This window comes from Dipodomys spectabilis, unplaced genomic scaffold (assembly GCF_019054845.1).
Source record: "Dipodomys spectabilis isolate Male_0828 unplaced genomic scaffold, ASM1905484v1 ptg000002l, whole genome shotgun sequence".
NCBI classification, from domain to species: domain Eukaryota; kingdom Metazoa; phylum Chordata; class Mammalia; order Rodentia; family Heteromyidae; genus Dipodomys; species Dipodomys spectabilis.
In genome coordinates, this window is record NW_024870679.1 from 39,303,800 (window position 1) to 39,330,871 (window position 27,072).

At 37.5% G+C, this 27,072-nt stretch overlaps 1 protein-coding gene across 4 annotated transcripts in view; it reads right to left on the bottom strand.

Moving 5' to 3' along the window:
• Nucleotides 1-428: 428 nt before the first annotated feature.
• Nucleotides 429-27,072, bottom strand: part of Alg6 (ALG6 alpha-1,3-glucosyltransferase) — a 41,376-nt gene continuing 14,732 nt past the window's right edge. For all 4 annotated transcript variants that reach the window (XM_042684488.1, XM_042684485.1, XM_042684497.1 and 1 more), the window contains 11 exons: nt 26,509-26,597; nt 22,661-22,743; nt 21,068-21,132; nt 17,982-18,167; nt 17,259-17,394; nt 15,740-15,825; nt 14,353-14,437; nt 10,916-10,986; nt 7,677-7,745; nt 7,356-7,554; nt 429-767 (listed from right to left, as the gene is read on the bottom strand). In XM_042684488.1, coding sequence (XP_042540422.1) covers nt 570-767; nt 7,356-7,554; nt 7,677-7,745; nt 10,916-10,986; nt 14,353-14,437; nt 15,740-15,825; nt 17,259-17,394; nt 17,982-18,167; nt 21,068-21,132; nt 22,661-22,743; nt 26,509-26,597 — 1,267 coding nt within the window. In that variant the 3' untranslated portion in view covers nt 429-569. The remainder of the gene's footprint in view (nt 768-7,355; nt 7,555-7,676; nt 7,746-10,915; nt 10,987-14,352; nt 14,438-15,739; nt 15,826-17,258; nt 17,395-17,981; nt 18,168-21,067; nt 21,133-22,660; nt 22,744-26,508; nt 26,598-27,072) is intronic.

Below are 27,072 nucleotides of genomic sequence, written 5' to 3' on the forward strand. Positions count from 1 at the left end.
ACTAAAATTTGTGATTTTCTTTAAAAAGAGCATTGTAATTGCAAATTTTAAGATAAACTTTATAGCATTCATTTCCCAAGAAAATACTGGGAATAAGAACATTATTCTCATATTTTACCACTTAAATACTGTGAATACTGGGCGCTGAAGGTTCACACTTGTAATCCTAGCTACTCAGATGGCTGGGATCTGAGGCTCGCAATTCAAAGCCAGCCCAGTCAGGAAAGTCAGTGAGACTCTTATCTCCAATAAACCACCAACAAACTGGAAGTGGTGCCGTGGCTCAAGTGGCAGAACGTTCGCCTTAAGCTGAAGAGCTGAGGGACAGTGTCCAGACACAGAGTGCAAGCCCCACAACTGACAAAAAAAAAAAGCTGTGACTATTAAAGTACAATATGCGTTGGCCAAGTAATACTTAAAAACCTCCATTGATCTTTGGTCCCATTATGCATTTATTTTGTGCACACACAAAAAAAGCTTTTCACCCTTTTCTGTGATTCCATGATTCTCAAAATGATCATTTCATTTATATATATAACAAAAAGTTCACATTTGTTTGGGAATAAAGGTTAGTTGATTTTCTTCTGACTTCTTCCATGTTTAGAATCCCACATGATTATAATGTTAAAGTATAACAAGAAAAACAGGAAGTTCATGCAGGATATAAAACACACCAATACAGAAAATAAATCTGGCAGTTTCTGAGGAGGATCCAGTGAGACGGCCATCAACGTCAGAAGGAGCATGGTGATTACTGAAGTAAGAAACTAGGAGAGAAAAAAAATATTCAGTATAGAAGGCAAAACGAATGTACTGCTAACATTGGTTTGTAGTTAGTGTATATTTAAGGAGAATTGAGAGTCTAGTCTCTTCAGCAGATGGATCTCAACTCGGGCTTCATGTTAGAATCATCAAAGAATTAAAAATACCTCCATGATGGAAGTAGAGATGTGGCTCAAATGGAAAAAATACCACTCCTGAGTGGAAAAGCCAAGGTAGATCTTTGTACTTGTTAGGGGCAAAGCTTTCCAAGTAGTTTCCCTGTGTTAACAGATAGGTGGGAGAACCTAATACCTCAAACTACCAAGGTATTAAAAGGAAGTATTTGGGACACTGAGTAAACTTGGGCTATATAGCTACACCCTATCTCAAAAATAAAAAGGCTATGGTGGCTCCAGCCCATAATCCTAGCTACTTGGGAGGCAGAGATAAGGATCATAAATATTCTTACAGTAGTGTAGTAGTGCTTTAACACTCCCTGGCTTTTCATTGTCTAATATATTGATATATTCCATAGTATGTGGTAACTCAAAACAACCATCTCTTGGATAACCAAGAGGTACTAATGTTTTTCTTGTTCCAAATAAAGACAAAAGACAACAACTACGGTAAAAGCCAGGGCATCTAGTCCATTCCAGTGGCTCATGCCTATAATCCCAGCTACTCAGGAGGCTGAGACCTGGAAGATCATATTTGAAGTCAGCCAAGGCAGAAAAGTCAGAAAGATCGCATCTCCAGTTAAACAATGTCAATTCTGGAAGCATGCCTCAAGTGGAAGAGTTCCAGTCAAGCAAGCAAGCTGAGCCAGAGCACAAGATCCTAATTTCAATCTCTATAATAGAAAAGAAAAAAAGCCAGGACATCTTTTCATAATTGGAGATTCAGCTAGCTTCTTTTGGGTCTCTTCTTAAGTTTCATCCTCATGAATGGTGAATGCAGGCTGTTAACTGTTTTTCAAGGGAAATCAGTAGTGATATGCTCATGATTTATTGGAATATCCAATAAAAGATAATTTGTCACATCTTTAAACTCTGCTGCAGCACAGTGATGGGCCCTCAATATGTGCCAGTAAGCTTGGATTTGAGGCTGCTAGCAGGAAGAATCTGCCCCAATCTTAAGAGAGAAAATCTCACCTACTTAACAAAGGCATATAGAACTTAAAGTAGACAGGATCCAAGAAATACTTCTAGAAAACACTGGACTTAAGAAACAAGGAATCAATTTTAAATGCAGCAAAACCAATTGAGGAGCTATATTACAACAGAAAGAAGATCAGAATCACTACAGATTTCCCCACACAAACTCTCAATGCAAGGAGAGCTTGGAATGGTATACTTCAAATCCTGAAGATCAACAACTGCCAATCCAAACTGATGAGCCTAGCAAAACTATCATTTACAATTTAATTATTTTGTCATCCTAGACAAAATTAAAGGAATTCATGAACACTAAACCAGAACTGCAAAACATACTAAAGGGAAGCATACATCACTTAATACAATTTTTCCAAGTCTTTCCATTTCCTAACAAATGGGGCAGTGTCATTCTTTCTGATAGGGCATAGGTCATAGGGGAACTCTATGTGTAGTCTTTTGAGGAACCTCCATACTGCTTTCCAAAGTGGTTTGACAAGTTTACACTCCCAACGACAATGCAGTAGGATTCTAAAGGGAAGCATACAATCTGAAGAAAAGAAAGTCAAGGAAACACATCAGATAAAAATTACTAGATGGGCTGGAAAGGTGGCTCAGTGGTAGAGCGATTGCCTTGCATGCCTGAGGCCCTGGGTTCGATTCCTCAGCACCACATAAGCAAAAAGAAAAAAGCCGGAAGTGGCGCTGTGGCTCAAGTGGTAGAGCGCTCGCCTTGAGCTGAAGAGCTGAGGGACAGCACCCAAGCCCAGAATTCAGGCCCCACGACTAGACCAAAAAAAAAAAAAAAATTACTAGAGGACTAGTAAGCAGTTAGAGTAAAGAAGCAAAATACAGGAAATCAAGATAATGGCAGGAAACATGACACACCTCCCCATAATAACCTTAAACATTAACGGACTTAATAATAAATTGCTTTCATGCAAATGCATTCTGCAGGAAGGCAAGAATGGCCACATTGGTATCTGATAGAATAGACTTCCTTAAAATCACTATGAAGAGACAAGGAATGTTATTACATATTAACAAAGGGAATGATCCAAGAAGAGGAAATCACAGTAGCAAGTATTTATGTACCCAAACAATGGAGTACCTAAATACATTAAATATTTTTGAACTTAACATGATAGACCCCCAGCACAATAATAGTGGGAGATTTTAATATTCCGCTCTCACCAAAGGACTGTCAACCAAACACCAATACTCCTCTAGCTTTTCCATGAAATAGAAACAGAAGGAACAAATGAAACCAGTATCATACTCACCATAAAATTGGGTAAGGATCCAACAAAAAATGAGAACTATAGACCCATTTCTCTAATGAACACAAATGCAAAACTCTTCAATAAAATACTAACCAACAGAATCCAGAAACAAAAAAAATCATAAATTATGACTAAGTAGGCTTCATCCCACAGATGCAAGGCTGGTTTAACATATACAAATCAGTAAATGTAATTCATGTCAGCAGAGCCAAAGATAAGAACCACATGATCATCTCAACAGATGCAGAAAAAGCCTTCAACAAAATACAACATCCATGTTCAAAGCTCTGGAGAAGCTAGGAATATAAGGAACATTCCTTAAAATAATACGGACTATATATGACAGACCAACAGCCAACATCATACTGAATGGGGAAAAACTAAAACTATTTCCCCTAATATCAGGAACAAGGCAAGTATGTTCACCCTCTCTACTCTCTTTAATAGAGTTCTGGAATTCCTAGCCAGAGCAATAAGGCAAGAAAAGGTCATAAAAGGGACTCACATAGGGAAAGAAGAAATCAAACTATCCCTATTTGCAAATGACTTGATCTTATACCTAAAGGACCAAAAAACTCCACCCCCAAGCTCCTAGAGCTGTTCAACCATTTTGGCAAAATAGCAGGATACAAAATTAACCCACAAAAGTCAGTAGCCTTTCCATATGCTAACAATGTAAAAGCAGAAATGGAAATCATGAATAAAACAACTCCATTTGCAATAGCCTCAAAAAAAAAAAAAAAAAAAAAGTCCTAGAAGTTAACCTAACCAGAAACATATAAGATCTTTATAGTAGGGGATGGGAATGTGGCTTAGTGGTAGAATGCTTGCCTAGCAGTACCACATAAACTGAAAAGGCCAGAAGTGGCGCTGTGGCTCAAGTGGTAAGAGTGCTAGCTTTGAGTACAGAGAGGCTCAGTGACAGAGCCCAGGCCCTGAGTTCAAGCCCTAGGACTAAGGGGGAGAGGGGAGAGATCTTTATAGTGAAAACTCTAAAAATCTGAAGAAAGAAATCAAAGAGGGCACCAAGAAATGAAAAGACCTTCCATATTCATGCATTGGTAGAATCAATATTATGAAAATGCCATACTGCCAAAAATTATATACAAATTCAGTGTAATCCCCATCAAAATCACAATGATGTTCTTTATGGGAAAACAAAAGACCTAGAATAGCCAAAGGAATTCTAGGCAAAAAAAGGGAATGTGAGTGGTATCACAATACCAGGCCTCAGACTCTACTACAGAGTCATAATAACAAAAACAGCTTGGTATTGGCACAAAAAGATGGAACAGATTAGAAGAGTCAGAAATAAAACCATACACTTAAAGTTATCTGATATGTGATAAGTGAGCCAAAGACACACAGTAGAAAAAAAATAGCCTCTTTAATAACTAGTGTTGGGGAAACTGGGCATCCATATGCAGAAAACTAAAAGTGGATCCTTGTTTGTCATCATACATTAATATCAATTCAAAGTGGTCAAAGGCCTCAATATCTAGGAGAAACATTAGAACTTACAGGTATAGGTAAAAATTTCTTGAATAGAGTCCCAGGGACACAACAGGAGAGAGACTTGAAAGTGGAACCACAATAAAACGAAAAGTTTCTGCACAGCTAAGGACATAATTACTAAACTAGAAAGACTGCCAACCAATTGGGAAAAGATCTTTACCAGCAATATATCAGACAAAGGTGTAATATCCAATATATACAAGGAGCTCAAGAGGCCAACCCCTACCCAAACCTAATAAACCAATCACTAAATGGGCAAGGGAGCTAAGGAGAGAGTTCTCAGATGAGGTAAGAATGGCAATGAAATACTTGAAGAAATGATCCTCATCCCTGGCCATAAAAGAAATGCAAATCAAAACAAATGAATTCCATCTCATTCCACTAAGACTGGACAACATTGTGAAGTTGAACAACAAATGTTGGTTGGGATGTGGGGAAAAAGGTACCCTTCGGTACTGTTAGTGGGAATGTAAACTAGTATAACCACTCTGGACATTAGTCTGGAGGTTCCTCAAAAAAACCAAACATAGACCTTCCCTACAACCCAGCCATACCACTCCTGGGCATCTACCCTCACATCATGAGCCAGTATATGATAAAGACACCTGCACATTCATGTTCACTGCTGCACTAGTCCCAATAGCCAAGATAAGGAAACAGCCCAGATGCTCCACCATAGATGACTAGATCCAAAACTGGAATTTGACACAGCCTTTAGAAAGAACAAAATGTGGGCTGGGAAGGTGGCTCAGTGGTAGAGCGCTTGCCTTGCATGCATGAGGCCCTGGGTTCAATTCCTCAGCACCACATAAGCAAAAGGGAAAAAAAAAGCCGGAAGTAGCCCACGACCGGACCAAAAAAAAAAAGAAAATGTAGCCGGGCGCTGGTGGCTCATGTCTGTAATCCTAGCTACTCAGAAGGCTGAGATCTGAGGATCGAGGTTCAAAGCCAGCCCGGGCAGGAAAGACCGTGAGACTCCTATCTCCAATAAAACCACCAGAAAACCGAAAGTGGCACTGTAGCTCAAGTGGTAGAGCGCTCGCCTTGAGCTGAAGAGCTGAGGGACAGTGCCCAGGCCCAGAGTTCAAGCCCCACGACCGACAAAAAAAAAAAAAAAAAAAAAAGAACAAAATGTCATTTGCAGGAAAATGGATAGAACTAGAACAAATCATGTTAGGTGAGGTAAGGTAAGCTCAGAGAAACAAACAGCACATTTTCTCTGATATGCAGAAATTAGATCTACAATGCGCTGGAATGTGACAAATTATACAGATTATACAGATTTCTAGATACTCACACACAGCAAGGCCAAGGAGGTTGTTAAAGTAGTGCAGGCACTGTGGGCATGAAGGACTAGAGACACCAAGAGATATAGCAAGCAGCCTGCCCCAAAATTTCTGAAAATGCTAAAAATATAATTACTCTAAGACCCAGCAATTCTACTCCTAGATATATATTCAAGGAAAATGAAAACACTATGAGCTCAATACTTTGAACACAAACATTCATAACAGTATTATTTATAATAGCCAAAACAGCCTAATGTCCTTTGAGAAACAAAATATGGTATGTTTGTATAATAGAATATAATCTGGCAAAAAAAAAAAAAAAAAAAGGAATTTAGGTATTGATACATACTGTGATATGGATGAATTCCAAAAACAGACTAAGTGAAAGAAATGACTCATAAAATGCCTCCTTTTGTGTGAATCCATAGCAAGGACCTTATTGTGTAGTGTCCTACCCCAAATTTCAAAAATTGAAACTCTAGCCCCCTATGTGATTATATCTGGACTTAGGGCTTTTAGAAAATCAACTATGGCTGGGTACTGGTGGCTCACACCTGTAATCCTAGCTATTCAGGAGGCTGAGATCTGAGGATTGCAGTTCAAAGCCAGCCTAGGCAGGAAAGGCCGTGAGACTCTTCTCTCCAATAAACACCCAGAAAACCAGAAGTGGCACTGTGGCTCAAGTGGTACAGTGCTCACCTTGAGTTGAAGAGCTGAGGGACAGTGCTCAAGCCCAGAGTTCAAACCCCATGACAAAAAAAAAAAGAAAAGTCAGCAACGGAGATAACTGAGGCCCTTAACCAATAGCACTGGGATCCAAAAGGAAGATACTAGATGTCTCCATGTGATCACAAAAGTAGATTCTGTGTGAGAGCATAGCATGAAAGTGGCCATTTATCAACAAGAAGAATGGCCTCACCTAAAACCAACCCTGCCAACACCATGTTCTGGACTCTAGCCTCCAGAACTGTGAGGGAATAAATTTCTGTTCAAGCCACTCAATCTGTGGTATTTGGTTATGGCAGCCTGAGTTATCTTTGACATTCCACTTATAGGACGCATCCAGAATAGACAAATCTATAGACAAAGAAAGTAGATTAATACTTCTAAGGCTGGGGGTTAGGATGAAAAGTATGAGAGATGACTGCTAATGGATCCAGGGAGGGTTCCTTTCTGTGGTACTGAAATAAGATTATGGTGATAGTTATACAAATATGTGTCCATACTAAGTCACTAATATATACACATTAAATGAGTGGATTACATGAATAGTATCTCCAAAAGCTATAGAAGACATCAGTAATCTTTTTAAAATAGGCATGCTAGAAAATGTATCAGTCCTTAAAACAACTTACCAAATATCGTATTAGTTTGGGAAGAAATGTAAAACACGGAAGATACCTCCTTACAGAAATGCAGAAAGATTTCAACTTCAGTTCTTCTTCTGAAGTCTTTCCAAATACTGGAAAGAAAGTTGTACAGGCTACAAAAAATGCCATCACTGTCACAACTGAAGGCATTAGGAGTTCATCCTTTAGTAGAAGAGGTAGCATACTGTAAACAGGAAAACCATCAAAACAAAATCATCAATTCAAATCACCACTTTGTAAAAAGTTTTATGTGTTTATAAAAATAAAGAAAATGTTACATGGGAAATGATACATAGTTTGACTCACCTAAAGGTTGATACAAGCAAAAACCAAGTAGCCATAAAAGGCATTTCATTTAAAACTAAGCAGACTGGCCTAAAATGACAAAGAAAAAAGTTTTAATATTACAGAATATAATTTCAACCTCTGCTTATAAAAAATATAAGTAACATTTTATTTATCAGATTTTTAAGGGTAGCTTACAAGGAAAAAGCCATTTGTCCACATAACACTGATTCATTTTTTTATAGTAGTCTAATCTGTGTCTACAAAGAAGGTATCAACTCTACACAAGCACTTGAAAACTGCTACAATCATATGCCATTAGTGGAATGTTTTTATACAAACAGTACCTTAAGGAAAAGGTCAGATAAGCCCTATCTGAACATTCAGAGAAAGAAAGGTTTTCATATTTTTCTTTTCTTGTATGACAGGGTCTCACTATGGAGCCCAGGTTGGCCCTGATTTTGTGATTTTTCTGCCATCAGCCTCCCAAGCTATGGAATTGCAGGTATGGGCCACCACACTCAGCCTATCTATTTCATCCTACTTGGAAAATATAAGATGAATCCCCATGACAGCTTTTTTTTTTTCAAACTTTGATTTTTATGTTCCTCAACTTTACATATTAGCTAAATTAAAAAATAAAGTTTTAACAGAGAAGATCATCATGTCAGTGAGGAAAGGAAACGAAAGAGAAGATAAAGGGAAAGAAATACTAATGGGAAACTAACAGCAGGAAACTGAGTCATAAGAGACAACATGAAAAGGGCTCTCCTTTAGGAACAAAAAGCACAATGCCAATAAAGTAGGGCTGTTGGGTTATCAAACAGCTGTCTAAGATCATAGCTCCAAATTCGCTGACCTCCTACCCTTGTTCCAATACCTTCTGGATGCAAATATGTGAGTATTCACAGAAAAGGGGGTGAGTCAGAAGATTTGAATGCTAATCCTATTTCTGTCACATTCTGTGTGACTGTGAAACAATAATTAGCCTGTCTCATGCCTATGTGGCATCATACTAATAGCTTGTATTGTTAAGTAGCTGAAAGAATTCTGGGAGTATCTAGTATTTATTTTTATCAATAAAAGTACACTTTTCTAATGGTGATGGCTCTGAATAATTGTTGCTTTTATTAATATTTGGGCTTCCCTCACTTTTAAACCTGCTCCTAAAAAGTTTGAGCATTCTCCCCTTTATTAGAAGGAAGCTTCTCTCCATATCACCTAGCACATGAGATTAAATCTTGGGATTAAAAACTCATTGAAAGCTCCCATACTAAGAAATAATACTATGGCATTTTCCATTTCACTGCTTAAATATATTCTAAATCAGAATGCATTCACTAGTAAGAACATAGTAGTTGCTCAATATATATGATTTTCCTAGGTCTTAATTATTTCCATTAATTTGTTTAATATATAATTACAAAACCCAAAGCACTAATAAAATTTATTAATTTTTTATTAGTGCTTTGGGTTTTGTAATTATAGATATAATGTAGATATATGTAGATACTACTCTGAAAAGAATACAAAGATGACTAGAACTCAGCCCCTTAACCTCAAGGTACTTTATTGATAGGAATAAACTCAAGCAATAAAATCTCCTACATTTTCTTTTTTTTTTTTTTTTTGGTCAGTCGTGGGGGCTTGAACTCTGGGCCTGGGCGCTGTCCCTCAGCTCTTCAGCTCAAGGCGAGCGCTCTACCACTTGAGCTACAGCGCCACTTCCGGTTTTGTGGTGGTTTATTGGAGATAGGAGTCTCACGGTCTCTCCTGCCCAGGCGGGCTTTGAACCGCGATCCTCAGATCTCAGCCTCCTGAGTAGCTAGGATTACAGGCGTGAGCCACCAGCGCCCGGCAATCTCCTACATTTTCAACCTCTTCTCTCATCTCCTTCACCTTGTTTGAAGCCATCCCTGGTTCCTCATTCCTTTTAGAATAAAATCCAGAGTTTCTAATGTCACCTACAAGGTCTTATACAACTTGGACCCATTACCTTGTTAAGAGGTAAGATCTAACCTAAGAGAAAAGCATGTCCTCCCAGCTTTCAGTGAAATGAGACTACTGTGTTCAGAGTAAGGACTCTATTCACATAGGCCAGCCCAGCTGCTTTCAGACCAAAACTCCACATAATAAAAGAAATACTGCATGCTATTTGTCATGGCTCATTCTGCACATATATCTTCCACAGAAACCTTACAAACATAGAGTCAAGTACAATTTTTGTTGTTCTTCTTTGTGAGTGGAATGGAATAAATAGTAGTACCCAGTTGGGATTGACCAAGGAGTGGATGCAAGTATTCCAAAGTATTCTGGTCAAATACTGTTTAAACAATATCAGGAAAACATGCCCCACTTATCAACCAGTTCTTTCTATGAAGACTGGGAAAATTTTAATCATCTTACAGTAGTCTGGTTAAGGACTACCAATAAGTTATTTTAAAAATTCTTCATCTAAAGATCATAAAGACAAGGCAAACAACAAAAACAAGAAAAAAAATGTAGGAAAAATCCTGTAGATGTAAATGTAGAGAATAAAACTATCAAATAAATGAGAAAGTGAATGGAATGAAAAAGGCAAAAAAAAAGGAACAGGCTCCAATCTAAAGAAAGCCTCTTTGGAGAACATTTTTTCATTAGCATTAAGAAAATAACAAAACTAGGTGCTGGTGTTTCACACCTGTAATCCCAGCTACTCAGGAGGCTAAAATCTGAGGATTGCAGTTCAAAGCCATCCCAGGCGACAACAACAACAAAAAAGCCAGAAGTGGAGCTGTGGCTCATGTGGTAAAGCACTAGCCTTGAGCAAAAAGCTCAGGGATAGTACCAAGACCCTGAGTTCAAGCCCCTATTCCCCAAAAAAGGAAAGAAAAAAAATAATTAAAAAGAAATGGGAAGGAGAAGCATATCAATAATAATTCTATTATTTTGGCCTAAAATATATGTTATAACTAAAATTGTAGACATCATCATTCTATGAAAAAATGACTAAAATCACTATATACAAAAATATATATTTGTATTTTTATATATATAGTGATAAAGTGCTAGCCTTATGCACAAAAGCTCAGGGACAGGACCCTGGCCCTGAGCTCAAGCTCCAAGACTGGTGCACGCACGCACACGCACGCGCGCGCTCACACACACACACACACACACAAATTGTTTAGCTTTAACATTTAACCAACACTTATATGTAAATTACAAATTTATGTATATAATAAAAACAATAAATGCAAACTTCAAAGATTTCTACTTACAATGATACCAACAGAATGGACTTTTCATGTACTTGGAAAGAAAATAAAAAGAATGACAGTGCACAGCTAACCTTTAAAAAAAGGGGGCAGGGGGAATAAAGTGTTACAACATGCAAAATATACCAGCTGAATTATGAATCATAATCGAAATCAGTTCAAGTGAATTTTTAATGTTAATTACAGATACTACCTAGAGGTCAAACAGAAATAGCACTAATGTGTCTACTATTTAATCAGATTTTAAAATGTACATATTATTTTTAGAAAACATACAGCTAGATATATATAGCTACATAAAATGAGTTCACTGAGATTCAATATGCAATAAAATTACTTAACAATACTTAACAATAACCATACTTTCATCTTCTCTTGCTATTTGATTAAAATAAAAAGTATTAAGTTTACAAAAGGGTCAAAAATCTAAAACTGGTCAAATCTATAGTTCTTTAAATATATACTTCAACAAAATATACTAACCATTTTACAAATTCATCTATTTGGGGTTTTAAGTAAATTACTTAGATCTATTTTCAGAAGGTTATATTTTACATATTAGATATGTCTATATACGTATCTAATCTATCTCCAAATCCAAAGATATCTCCTATATATATCCTTCTACTTCTCCCCATTTCTCTCTGAAGATGGTGGCAGAGTAGTCCAAGCCACACCCGTCTTTCTCCTGTAGTAACCAGTAACACTTCTCCTCACTGATAAATGTTGTTGCCCCCTTATATTCTACTCTCCCATGTCACATCATGAGATTTACCTTTTTAAATCCACCCTTAGATTCCCTCTATACTTTGAATAAAATCCAAACTCCTAGAGGTCTAGCTTTCGTCTCTTGACTTCTAATTCATTCATTCATTCCACACCAGCCACTTCATGCTTTTCCAAATTTGCAAGCCAAATTTGTTCTTGTCTTAGGGTAATTTTTTAAAATGAGAAAATGTTTTTTTTTTAAATTATTTTTCTTATATCCCTAAAAGTAATTATCTTCTAATACTATTATAGGTATTCACATCCTAAAATTCTATTCCATTATTTTGAAATATACATTTTTAGTATGCTATTTCCTAGAAAAATCAGATTGTTTCTCACAAACTTGAAAATATTTCATAAGTCCCTTGAAAACATCAAAATACAACATTACTAACCATGTCAAATCTGTCTAAATATTAACATGTTCACAGTTCATTCAGAGAATAAAACTTAAAGAACCCATCAATAAAAAGATAATTAAAATAATAACCAGGTATAATATCACACACTTGTAATCTCAGTACTTGGAAGTCTGAGGCAGAAAGAAAAATAAAAAGTCTATGCCAAGCCAGGTGCCAGTGCCTCACACCTGTAATCCTAGCTACTCTGGAGGCTAAAATCTGATGACTGTAGTTTGAAGACAGTCTTGGCAGTAAAGTCCAAGAGATTCTTATCTCCAATAAACTACTTAGGAAAAAACAGAAGTGGCACTGTGGCTCAAGTGTTAAAGTACTACCTAGGACTGGCACCAAAAGAAAAGTATATGCCATCCTGAGCTACAGAAACTTTGTATCATATATTGAAAAAAAAAAAAAAAAAAAAGCTGGGCACCAGTGGCTCATGCCTATAGTCCTAGCTACTCAGGAGGCTGAGATCTGAGATCTGAGGATCACAGTCTCAAGCCAACCTGAGCAGGCAAGTCCATGAGACCCTTTTCTCCAGAAAACTAGAGGTGGAGCTGTGGCTCAAAGTAGTGAAGTGCTAGCCTTGAGCGAAAGAGCTCAGGGACAGTGAGTGTCCAAGCCCTGAGGTTCAAGCTCCATAATAGACCACTGGAAAAAAACAACAACAACAAAAAAAAAAAAAACCCCAGGAACTTAACTGCACTGTGGCACAGAGGTCACTTCTGAAATATTCATCTGTCATGCTCTGCTCTTATTTTTAGAGTGCAATGTATGTAGTACTTGTCCCAAAAGTAAAGCTAATTCCTAAAATGAAACCCACCGGGATTACTATTTCCATAAACTAAATGCTCTTAATACTTTAGAAACTAATGTTATTTTATAGAACAAGGCACACAGAAACAAAATTTTAATATTATAGAAATATAACCAGGAGTAATGCTGACACAAGTGACTCATGATTGTAATCCTTGGAAGGACAAGATCCAAAGGATCACAGTTTGAGGAAATCCAGGCAGAAAAGTTCTTGAGACCTTTTCTCAACCCATAGGGCTATAGTAATGTAAAACTCTCATCCTAAGATATGTAGGAGGCCAAGATTGGAAAGACAGAAGTTCCAGGACACTCTGGTCAGGAAAGTCCTTAAGACTCCATCTCAAGGAAGGAAAGTTGGATACAGTGGCAAGTGCCTGGCATTCCAGAAACTACAAGAAGCCTAAAATATTCAGATCAAGGTCCAGGCACACCCAACAGGAAGTGAGGTTCTATATCAGAAATAACTAACAAAAACTAGGGCTACATACAGGGGAGCTTAGCAGTAAAGCACCTACCTAGCCAGCAAGAGTCCTTGAATTCAAACCCCAGTTATTGCCCCACAAAAGAAAAAAATACAACCAGGAGAATTTATAAACCCACTCAGAAAAACCCTAAACTATAGGAAATATACCCAATCCATCTTAAACTGACATGGCACCTTCATAAAACAGATCTACCCCTTCCCATCCCATTTTTCAGTCCTCTTGTACATAGATTAAACTGCTAATCATTCAACAATATATTCAAAGTCATCTGTAATTTGGTCTACTGTTTTACCTCTACCTCTTTCCTATTCTGAACACACACACACACACACACACACACACACACACACACACACACACACACACACACACACACACACACACACACACACACACACACACACACACACACACACACACACACACACACACACACACACCATAAATTTTATTGCTTAAAAGGTTTCTCAAAACATTTCCTTTCCTACTTTGAGCTCTTCTGGTTGTGAATTTCTCTTCTACTAGAATCTCCTATTCCAAATTTTGCCCAACTTTCAAATTTGGCTCAAATCCCATTTGCTCTAAGCAGCTGTCTAAATACTTTCTCCAATGTCTCCCTTTCCCATACCATCAGCATAGGACTTGATTTGTACCTGACAGACTTAACACCATCTGCTTGATAGCGTAATTATTTAAGTATGTTTATCACTATTTTCTCCTTTGTATCCTCTCATTAACCAATACAAAACAGAAATTGAACAGTTGTTGAAGTAAACTGAAATGTCCTACTGCTTAGCCTTGTGCCCAACACAGCACCAAAATATGGGAGACACTCAATAATTGTCAGCCAATAAATAAATGTCTTACTTCCCAAATCAGCAATTCTTGTTCAAAGCAAGAAAATAACTATTAATACTTTTAAAAGATCAGTTTTAACAGACTTAAGTACCTAAAGTAATAAAAAACTTACCAAAGTAAATTTGAATCCTTTGGGTGAGGGCTGAAGTGTTAACTTTATGCATGCAGGAAGCACACTCAAAAACGTAAAACAAAAGCTAAACAATGAATAAAAATAAATTATGTGGGTTTTCTGTAGACATATGAAATAGCTAAAACAAACATTTTCTAAAATATAAAGATCATATTTTCATCAATTTAAATTGATTTTAAACTAAAGCTAATTTTCATTTATTAAATTTAAAACTAAGTAACATTTAAACAAAATCCATACGGAATTACCTTTAGACTTTGTACATGACTATATGATACAATACAAAATAAAATATATTTTAGTATCTAATACCATGTACAGAAAATATATAAAGCTATACAGCTGGAGACCAAGTGTCAAACATTTCCTGTAAGAAATTCAGAGATAACTAAATTTTAACACAAACATACATAAACTTTACTCCCAAAAGAAACGCTCTAGGGGCTGGGAAGGTGGCTCAATGGTAGAGCACTTGTCTTGCATGCTCAAGGCCCTGGGTTTGATTCCTCAGCACCACATAAGCAAAAAGAAAAAAGCCGGAAGTGGCACTGTGGCTCAAGTGGTAGAGTGCTAGCCCTGGGCTGAAGAGCTGAGGGACAGCACCCAGGCCCAGAGTTCAGGCCCCATGACCGGACCCAAAAAAAAAAAGAACCGCTCTAGCTCTCATTTCACAAAAGATGACAATCTGGTTTTCAAGCCCATGATAGATCAGAAAGAACAAATTATTTAATAAGAGAGCAAGCAGGAAGCTAGCGGAGTTTCTCTTGGTATGACTGGCCATGGGGAAGAAACATATTCAGCAAGCAGCAAAGTCAGCCACTTAACAGCAAGGATAACAGTCCTCAAAGCCCTGAAAACAAGTACATAAACTAATACAGTAATGTGTTCCCACTTCCAGTGGTTGTGTAACTTGTCAACTTGGCTAGACTGAACTAAAGTCCTCCAATTCCCTGCCTACATGCTTCCTATTTGGGTGACTATGAGGGGTATTCTCACTAATCTCTCAATTCTTTAATTTTTCTGGTTGACCTTGGCAGATATAATTCTAAAGAATATAACTCTTCAAGATGATGTTAAATCATGTTTAATGTATTTTCTGTTCAAGTAAGAAGTTCAATTTTATTAGACTGGGAATATAAGTCAATGTTGAAGTGCTGGCCTAGAACACACAGGGCCCTACGGCCAATCCCCAGCACTATTAAAATAAACAAATAAATAACACCTGTATTGTATGCCTTGTATAGAGGCAGAAATTTAAGGGAAAAATATCAAATAGAGAAGATTTCATTTCCTAATACTGACAGATTAATGACCTTACTTAATTTTGCAATAACATATAACACCATATGTAAACTATGTCTCTTACCTTATTATTATCTGGATATGACGTGGCAAAATATCCTTAATCTTCAGGAAAATGCTGAAGCTGCACCAAATATTGGCAACTTTATCCTAAGAGAGATTTGTTAGGTTTACGTTTGGTATAATTGAAAAGTTATCCCTATAAAGTACAACCCTTAAATATTAAACAATAAATAAAATTTGAGACACATAAAAGTTCTGTTCACATTTATGACAAAGATTAAATTCTTCAATCAATAAACATATACCTATACTCTCAACATACTTCTTTTGTCTTTCTGCAACTGGAGCTAATATAAACCATTAACTATAATGTAGACATTTCCAAGAAATACTTAGTATTTTTTCAGAGCAGTACACTATCCTTAAATATATTCCCAAATTTATTCCTTTAGAAATTGCTCTAAGAAAATTTTTCTTCCTCTAATTTATAAGACACATTACATTTAGCTGACTTAATTACACATCTGAATTTATTTAGACCAATCTACTAGATACTAGCAATAACAAGAGCTAATTGCTAATAAATCAAAATGTTCTTTTACAAAAAACAACAAATTAAATTTGTAACTGCAGGCTCTCCTGGTCATAACCCATCCTCAACAAGCTGCTTGATTCACAGCTGTATAATAAAGACATCAAGAAAAACCACTATCAATGACAACTGTACCATCCTACTTCCCTCTGCCAGATCAAAGAAAATCTCTTCAGAATTGGAGGGTAACAACTGAATGGAAGAATGGAAGAGAGTGGCAACACTATCAAACATGCCATCAACATAATCACATACGCCAATTCCTTCATTATAATTCCTTTCTTAGTTTCTTTCAAAACACTGGTTCCATCCTCCTATAAACCCACTGAAAGATAAACCCATTGAAAGATGAAATTTATGAGTTCCAATATTAAAAAGACATATATGCATTAATTCTTTTTTAAAGAAATGTTTTTCAAAAGCAAATTATCTATAAATATGTTGTCTCTAACTTTATTAAAAGGTCTTGTTTCAGAAAAATGGTTTGTTTAATTTAATTACTAAATCTAAATGATCAAATTATTCATGTAATAAAAGTTTAACAAGAGTGATTAAACTAGCATTAAATGAAATGAAATGAAAGATCTCATTAAAAATTACTATGAATGAAGGTTACATATCTCATAAGGAATTATGAGTTCTTTCAGAAGCAAACATGATTATTAGTTTAACAAATAATTTCCTCAGACTAAAAAGAGAATATAAGCCAAAAAATTACAGAGCTATTAACTTTTTATCTACAACTTCTTGTATTATCTTTCATCATGGACCCAATTTCATTGGAAAAAATTATGGATCTAATGGTAAAAATACCACCAATTCATGCAATATCCTAGAAAACTGTGTTCGAAGTTCCATATTGGTTAAATTAACTGTCAGGGAATGATTGTAGGAGGAAAGCAGCTGAGGTTTCTGTTCCTGTTCTTCTACAGAAACTCCCCAGAGGTTACAATTACAATAATAGAAAGTACTAAGTTTTGGAACATGCCTCAAATAACCCACGATCAACTGGAAAAAGTCTTCTTAGAACCTGCAGTGTTTGTTCCCATTCTGTAAAGAATGGAAGCCAGCAGAGAGTGAAGGAGGCTACAACAGTACAAACCAGCTTCATTAGCAGCACACACCTAGAATAAAACCAGAGGGGAGCAGTAAGATAGGGAAAGGTAAATAGGTCTGCAAAATCAGTGTGAATCTCATGGAATACAATGAGTGCAACAGTAACTATGCTACCAATACAGATTTAAGATTTGCGGGGAGGGAGTTGCTCACAACAGAGTTGATCATTTCACAACTGTTAAGATGTACACCTCTCCAACAAAAAGCTGTTAGTGCCAATCTAATTAACATTTAACTTCAATGACATTTCTATGGGGAAAAAAGGGATGTAGACATAAAGAAAAATGTCAAATGGGGACATATTTCTAGTAAGTATACAACATACTAAGCTCTAATATAATGAAATCCACAGCACTACTCTTAACAAACTCCACTATTTCCTTATCTTCAGAAAAGATACAATGAGGAAAATATTTAGGAAGATTTAGAATACAAAACACAACTTAAATCACTTTCTTCATCCATCTACAGCCAACACATTTATAAGAAATCACCAAAAACCAAAATAAAAGACTACCTTCCTCCAAGTTAAGTATGCCAAATCAATTCTCTGAAGAAAAACTCTGAATTCTATCTAGAGTTAAAAGTCACTCACCCTTTTCCTTTGAGGCCTTTTTTAAAACATTTGCCAAGTAAAAAGCAAAAAAATGGCAAAGAGTGGTAAAGTTCCATCTGTTTATAATTTATAGCTAAGCAAAACGCCAGTGACCCTAGCAGGTCCCAGTCACAAGAAACTCCAAGAACACCCCACAGAGCAAAGCCAAGACTCACAGCATTGTATATGTTCATATGTCAAGGAAATTATATCAATAATTAAAAGAAGGTCTTACATTTATCAAGTATATTTCATATATGATTTAAAAATAATATATGCACCATGAAAGCCACATCTAAATAGAAATTGAAAGCCACATCTAGGTAGAAATTGAAAGTTATTGGCCAGACTTGGTTACACATGTCTGTAATCCTAGTACTTAGGAAGCTGAGGCAAGAGGACTGTGAGTTTGAGGCCAGCCTGGCACATGAGTTCTATGCCAGTTTGAACTATACAGAAAGACCCTGTTTCAAAAATTTTTTAAACAAAAAAATTTTTTAAAAAGCAGCTAGATACCAGTAGATCACACCTGAAATCCTAGCTACTGAGGAGGCTGAGATCTGAGGATCACCATTCAAAGTCAGCCTGGGCAGGAAAGTTCATGAGGCTCTGTTTAACCACTAGAAAACCAGAAGTGGTGCTGTGGTTCAAGTGGTAGAGCACTAGCTACTCTTGAGCAAAAGACCTTAGGGACAGGGCCCAGGCCCTGAGTTCAAGCCTACAACAGACAAAAAAGAAAGGAAAAGGAAAAGAAAATTTTTTAAGGTCTCCAAAACAACTATGAACACCTCTGGTGCCTAAACAAATCACTATAAAGTCATACATTAAAGGATAAGTAAAGGGCTGGGAAGGTGGCTCAGTGGTAGAGCGCTTGCCTTGCATGCATGAGGCCCTGGGTTCGATTCCTCAGCACCACATAAGCAAAAAGAAAAAAGCCCGAAGTGGCGCTGTGGCTCAAGTGGTAGAGCACTAGCCTTGAGCTGAAGAGCTGAGGGACAGCTCCCAGGCCCAGAGTTCAGGCCCCATGACCGGACCAAAAAAAATAAAAATAAAAGATAAGTAAAATAATTTTATAAATATTAAAAAATATATAATGCTTAACATCCTCCCATGAGCTATTTTAAGTGCTTTACATACATTAATCCATTTAATTCTTAAAACAAGCTCACAAAGCAAGGGTTATTATTATCCCATTTCTCCCATGTGGAAAGAAGCACATAATAGTTAAAAAATATGTCCCCATGAAAACTTAAAAAAATATAAAATCAGAGCTTAATTCCAATCACAAGGGAGAAACAAACTTATTAGAACGTTTAAAATGAAAATGTGAATCAAAAAAATAGAGTACATTAGGAGTTCTTACAGTATTTAGTTATTAATTGCAGTTGCTTGATTTCTGGTGTTAGGCAAAGGACTGTTAAGCAAACCTCTAGTACTAGCCATGCCTCCAGGTCTTTTTTGGTACTGGTTATTTGCAGACAGGGTCTCACTTATTCTGGGCATACAACTAGATGTAATCCAACTATCTTACATTTCCTGCCACCATGCCCAACTTTCTTTCCTTTTGAGGTGGAGTTTCATAAACTGATTTTTCCCTGAGCTGGGCCGGACCTCAATTCTAATCTCAGCCTCCCACATAGCTCAGATAATAGGTGTACAACACCACACTCAGCTATTATTGGCAGAAAAGGGGGGTCTCATGTGTATGCCCAGGGCTGGCCTCAAATCCCAACCCCCAAGTAGCTAGGATTTCAGATGTGGGCCTCTTGGTGCCCAGCCTATTATATCATTGCCAGTGAGAATGTTAAATGGTATTCTACACTTAGAAATAATGAGATTATCTAAAATTGGACATAAATCTTATAACTCAGCAATTTCACCCATGAAAACATACTTGTATGTGCACAGACACAAGAATATTTATAACAGCAGTATTTTTCATAGTTCAAATCTAGAAACATACTAAATGTCTATCAATAACAGAACTATCTCTATTCATGCAATGGAATATTAAAAAGCAATGTTAACAACTAAAGCTATATGCACAACTACATGAACAAGTCACACAAACAAAATGTTTAGCCCAAACAACAAGCACAAAGGAATCTCTACTGTATGCTCCTTTTATGAAAAAAAATTTTTTTCAAAAAACTTTAAAGGACAAAGAGGGGCAGAACTAAAGTATAGTAGAACTAGCAGTATACCTTCAGAAAAAAATGGAGCAAGTAATTGGGAAGTATACATACAAGGGCAGTTTTATATACTGGCAATGTTCTAGTTCTTTTGCTATTGTTGTTGTTGGTTGTGGGGCCTGAACTCTGGGCCTGGGCACTGTCCCTGAGCTCTTCAGCTCAAGGCTAGCACTCCACCACTTGAGCCACAGTGCCACTTCTGGCTATTTCTGCTTAGGTGGTACTGAGGAATCAAACCCAGGGCCTCATGTATGCAAGGCAAGCACTCTACCACTGAGCCACCTTCCCAGCCCTTGTTCTAGTTTTTGATATGAGTATACTTTACCAATTGAATAGGATGCATATTTGAATAGTCATATGAAATGTCATATTTCAAAGTAAATACAATTTTTTAAATCTTGTAAATAATTTATCTTTTCGTTTTTTGAAACAAGGTCTCATGTGTAGACCAGGCTAGCCTCATAATCCTCATGCTGCACAGGAAGCAGTAAAGGCAATGGGACCAAGGACAAGTTATATATTCTTCCAGGGCACAACCCCCAGTTACTTACTTCCTCTAAGTAGGCCCAATTCCTATTTTCTACTATTTCCCAATAATGCCATCAAATTACAAATCCATCAACTGATTAATTCATTCATTAGGTTAGAGCCCTCATGATCCAGTCACTTCATAAAAGCCCTACCTCTGAGCATTGCATCAAGGACCGAGACTTATACACATGAGTTCTGAGGGGACATTTCATATTCAAACGATAACGTTAATATCTTGTAGCATTGCATAAATAGTTCCTATTAGCACCCAAGCATGTAAGACATTATTGGATGACATTATCCAAATTAAACGTAGATTTCAAATTATGTGACTGATTTTATTTCTAAATTAGTAAAGGATACTGAAAATGTCCATAATCAATAAGAATAAGACCTGGATACAGCAATATGCATAATGCATTGGCAATCTGTAAAGAGAAACATCGTGAAATAAGTCATTTCATTACTCAAACAGGGTAAAGGCTTTTATTTAATATAACAGCTAATGTTCCCATTTTCCTCAGCTGTTTTTTATCAAAATATTCCATTTTCATAAAACAACTGGTGTTGTTCACACACTGGTGTTTTTAAAGAAGTGACTTAGGGCCCTTCACTCAAAAGGAAAAATCACTACAGGGTATTGGTCAAAGGAAGTATTTTTGGATATACAAATCAAAGAGGTTAATCTAATGATTAATCTATCTAATCATTAAACATAAAATGGTCAAAAAAGAAGTGTATAACTACAACTATAAGAAGATCACAGCAACTATTCAAAATGCCTTTTCAGTTTCATCAGTCACATCAGCTCAAAATTCATATCTATCAGTTAAGCAGTAAATTCAGTATGTACATAGTAGAATGAAATTCAGTACTTTCATTATTACTATAGTAGGACATTAAGTAATTATATGATACTGGTTTCTCAATGAAAATTAACTGATAGAGCATACAGTGCTCCCAGCCTCATTATCCTTTATTTGGGAGAGGGAGGGAGATGAACAACAAATCCTTTTTTGGGGGGGAGTGAGGGTGGAGGGGTGGGTAATTGAGGGTTGAACCAGAGCCTCACACTTGCTAGGCAGGTGAATCATTCCACCAATCCATTTTTTGCATTGGTTATTTTTTAAGTAGGGATGCTTTTATGCACAGACTAGCCTTGGCTGTGATCCTACTCGTAGTATCCCATGTCACTGGGGATGACAGTCACATTCCATTGTGCCCAGCCATTGGTTGAGACAGAGTCCTGTGAACTTTTATGCCCAGGCTGCCATGAATCACAATCCTCCAATCTCTGCCTCCCAAATATCAAAGATTACAAACTTGGGACACATCACCCAGGCAGTAGAAGCTAATAAAAATACATCTCAAACCAGGTGATAGTGGCTCACACCTATAATTCTAGCTACTCAGGAGGCTAAGATCTAAAGATTGTGGTTTGAAGCCAGCCTGGGCAGGGAAGTCTGTGATACTCTTACCACCAATTAACCACCAGAAAACCAGAAGTAGTGCTGTGGCTCAAAGTAGTAGAGTGCTAGCCTTGAATGGAAAAAGCTCAGGGACAGTGCCTAGGCCCAGAGTTCAAGCCTCAGTACCAGCAAAAAATAAAAATAAATATAAATAAATAAATTTCAGAAATAAAATGCCAGATTACTTTAAAACTTACCTTTTTTCTTAGTTCAATTAATTAACTAATTAATTTCAGAGCCAAGCACCATTGGCTCATGCCTATAATTCTAGCTACTCAGAAGACTGAGATCTGAAGGCTTATCTCCAATTCACCACAAAAGGCTGGATGTAGAGCTGTGGCTCAAGAGGTAGAGAGCTAGCCTTGAGCACAAAAGCTTAGGGACAGCACTCATGCCTAGAGTTCAAGCCCCAGGACCAGCAAAAAATAGAAATAAATATAAATAAATAAATTTCAGAGATAAAATGCCAGATTGCTTTAAAACTTACCTTTTTCTTAATTGAAATTTCTTTTAAACAACAACAGTACAAAACTACTGCAGGTATGTAAACCAGCAAATCAGCAATTAAAACTGAAACACAAGCAAATAATTTCAAGCATGAGTACATGGGGATCTTTAGCAACCTATTAACTGCCTTTCTTTCTCAACCTTGATTAAGAATTCTATTAACATAAGGCTCCTACCCACTATGGACCAGGTCCTGACACAATTAACCCTTTCTGTTTTCTTCATCTGTGCCTAATTTCAAATATATTACAAAAGAGTTTCTTCACTTTTTTTTTTTTTTTGGGTCCGGTCATGAGGCCTGAACTCTGGGCCTGGGTGCTGTCCCTCAGCTCTTCAGCTCAAGGTTAGCGCTCTACCACTTGAGCCACAGCGCCACTTCCGGCTTTTTTCTTTTGCTTATGTGGTGCTGGGGAATCGAACCCAGGGCCTCATGCATTGCAAGACAAATGCTCTACCACTGAGCCACCTTCCCAGCCCCTCTTCACTTTCCCTAGCAACTCATACATTCCATCAATTAGATGTACTTCATCTTTTCTCTTTGCTCTAACTTTAGCTTAAAAATGAAGAATGCTCAAAGCAAGAAAAGGTATTTTTTTGCCTCAGTATCTGTATACTCTGAATTTTCTCATGAGGACAATTCAAATGTGATTTATAGGAGAATGTAAATGTGTTTTTGTGTGTACACACACATATGCACGCACACGCACACACACACATGCACACACACTCGTGCGGGTGCTTGAACTCAGAGCTTCACTCTCAGACTTCTTACTCAACGGCTGGCAAACTACCACTTGAGCCATGCCACCATTTTTGCATTTGGATGGTTAACTGGAGATGGCCTCAAACATTTTTGCCTTGCTGGCTTTGAACAGAAATCCTCAGATTGCAGCCTCCTGATTAGCTGGGATTACAAACAAGAGCTAGCAAGCACTCTACCACTAAGCCACCTTCCCAGCTCCAAGAGAATCATTTTTAAATGTTAGTATTTTATAGGGTTGAGGTATACTAACTCAAGAAGCAGAGTACTTTCCTAGTAAGCCTGAGGCCCAAGTTCAATTACTGGCACCACAAAATAGGTAGGTAGGTAGGTAGGTGGGCTAAGTGGGTGGGTAGAAAGTTAAGAGAAAGGAGGAAGGGAGGGAGAGGAAAGAAAGCAATGGGAGAAGGAAGGGCAGAGGAAAAGGGAAGGAAAGTAATTTTTAACTATTAATGCATATAAAGAGCTTGAGGGTGGGTTGGGTAGATTGGCTCATGGCCTTAATTTCAACATTTGAAGCAGGAAAATCAAGAGACTTACCGAACACTTTCCTTCTGATAGACAGATATCTGTTTATGTGTTCTTTTAGAACCTTTACAGAAATAAATTATATTCTCCAATAGGACAACCTAGCTGTCCAGTGACTTTTTCTTGTACCTTACTAAATGTAACATGGAAAAAAAGCAATAGTAAACTATGAGTGTTATTGTGCACAACATACAATCATCTACAAATGATACATTTAAGATGATTCTGTGGATGTAGCTCAATAGTAAAGCAATGCCTAGCATGATCAATTCCAGCACTTTAAAAAAAAATCCAATATGCTATAATCCCAGCACTCAGAAGACTGAGGCAGGAGGATCTAAAATGAGGCTATTCTGAGCTACAGAACAAGACCCTGTTCTCAAAAGGGAAAAAAAAGACACTGACAAACTGAAACATACCTAACTAGTCATCTAAGGAATAGTTAAAACAATATTCAATCTGGAGGAATGATTTCCAATGACTGCAGGTCATTCAGTATATAAAGGAACAAATCTATTCTATTCTAATCTATTCTAGAATGACAAGGAAGTTATAATTCAAGAAGAAAAATTTTTAAAAAACCAGAGCTCTCTGAAAATAGAATAAGGCATTGTGTGTGTGTATGGGGGGGAGGGAAGCCTTGAACTCTGAGCCTACGTGCTGTCCCTTAGTTCTTCAGCTCAAGGGGAGTGCTCTACCACTTGAGCCACAGTGCCACTTCTAATTTTCTGAGTGTTTTAGTGAAGATAAGAGTCTCACAGGGCTGGGAAGGTGGCTCAGTGGTAGAGCGCTTGCCTTGCATGCATGAGGCCCTGGGTTCGATTCCTCAGCACCACATAAGCAAAAAAGAAAAAAGCCAGAAGTGGCTCTGTGGCTCAAGTGGTAGAGTGCTAGCCTTGAGCTGAAGAGCTGAGGGACAGCCCAGGCCCAGCGTTCAGACACCACGACTGGCCCCCCCCCCCCCCAAATAAAAAAGAGTCTCACAGACTTTACTGCCAGGGCTGACTTTGAACCACGATCCTCAGATCTCAGCCTCCTGAGTAGCTAGGATTACAGGCATGAGACACTGGCGCCCAGCAGAATAAGGCATTCTAAAGGTTGAGTTTGATAATGGTTCAGATAGTGAGAACATAACTGGCAAAGGAATAAAGCATTGGAAGAGAAGGAGAAAGATGTGGGAAAGAGAAAGAGAGACAAGATAGGTAATATTCTGGACCTGAAGATTCTAAAAAAACAGATTCACAAACAGATAGCTACACTAATTTAGACTAATTAATGAGAACGCTCAGCTAGCACTAAAATCTTAGTCATAGAAAGCTTATAAAGAAAGCTAAACTAGGGGCTGGGAAGGTGACTCAGTGGCAGAGTGCTTGCCTTGCATACATTAGGCCCTGGGTTCACTATTCCTCAGTACCACATAAGCAGAAAAAGCCAAAATGGTGCTGTGGCTCAAGTGGTAGAGCTCTAGCCTGAGCTGAAGAGCTGAGGGACAACACCCAGGCCCAGAGTACAGGACCCATGACTGACCAAAAAAAAAAAAAAAAAGAAACCTAAATTTGTTACTTCCAAACTCCTAGAACAGCACACACAGGTACTCAATAAAGTTAAGATGGGCCTGTGGGTACAGATTAGTGATAGGGCATTTGCCTACCATGGGCATATCTCTGGATTTTATCCCCAGCACCACAATGTTGAAATGCAAAATGTGAAAAATTATTCAATTTAGCAACAATGAACAACTAGAGATGTATGAGATATAATGGTGAGGTTGACTTTAAGGAAAAGGTGAAAAGAACCTAAAATTAGGACATGGAAGCAGCCATCTAATCAACTGAAACTGCAATGCACAGCTCTGCAACCTCAGAGAAGTCATATACCTCACCTATCTGTGCCTAAATAGCTTCTCAGCTTAAAATAAGGTTAGAAGCTAGGTACCAGTGGCTCATGCCTATAATCCTAGTTACTCAGAAGGCTGAGTAAGATCTGAGGATTGTGGTTCAAAGCCAGACTGGGCAGCAAAATCCATGAGACTTTCATCTCCAAATAATGAGAGAGAGAAAGAGAGAGAGAGAGAGAGAGAGAGAGAGAGAGGAGAAAGAGAGAGCGAGTGAGCACACCAGAAGTGGTGCTATGGTTCAAGTGGTAGAGCACAAAAAAGCTCAGGGATAGTGCACAGGCCCTGAGTTCAAGCCCTAGGATAGACACGCACAGACACAGACAGACACATGAACACACACATAAACACACAGCCCAGGGACAAGCACCCAAGCCCTAAGTTCAAGCTCCAGGACCAGGAAAAAAAAAAAGACAAGAACAGTATTCATCTCATTTGGTGACTCAATTAGAGATAATAAAATACACAGAATTATTCCTTTCTACTCCTTTGGTTTTTAGTTTACATACACTTTTAGCTTTATATCAGATATATATACATGTCTATACATATGGTAGTTGTTCAAATTTAAAGTCATTAGGTTCTTTTTATTAATTGGTCTGAAACTGTCAAAAACTCAAATTTGATACCCAATTCCTATTGTTACCTGTGGTACGCATGAAGAGCTTATGCTCCGGACTCTCATATCCACGTGATGCATGGAGAGCAATCCACTCTGGATTTATAAATTTTGCCCTGCAAACCAAAGCACAAACACATGTACTTTATTCCTCACTTCTTTTAGCAATAAGGACACTACAGGACATGGGACTTACTTTGAGAATTAGCCATTGCTTGTAGTAATCAGTGATGAAGCTTTACTCTTTATTTAACCAGATGAAACTCACTTAAGCTATAAAACTCATGTCTTACAGCTCATAATCTTTTAGTTATAACTATTGATGATAATAAACTGTTATTAATCATAAATCACTATAGAAAACTAAATTAGTGGGCTGGGGATATAGCTTCATGGTACACTTCTTGCCTCGCATGCATGAAGCCCTAGGTTCAATTCCTCAGTACCATATACACAGAAAAAGCTGGAAATGGTGCTGTGACTCAAGTGGTAGACAGCTAACCTTGAGTAAAAGAAGCTCAGGGGCAGTGCCCAGGCCCCGAGTTCAAGCCCCAGGACTGGCAAAAAAAAAAAAAAAACACTAAGTTAGTA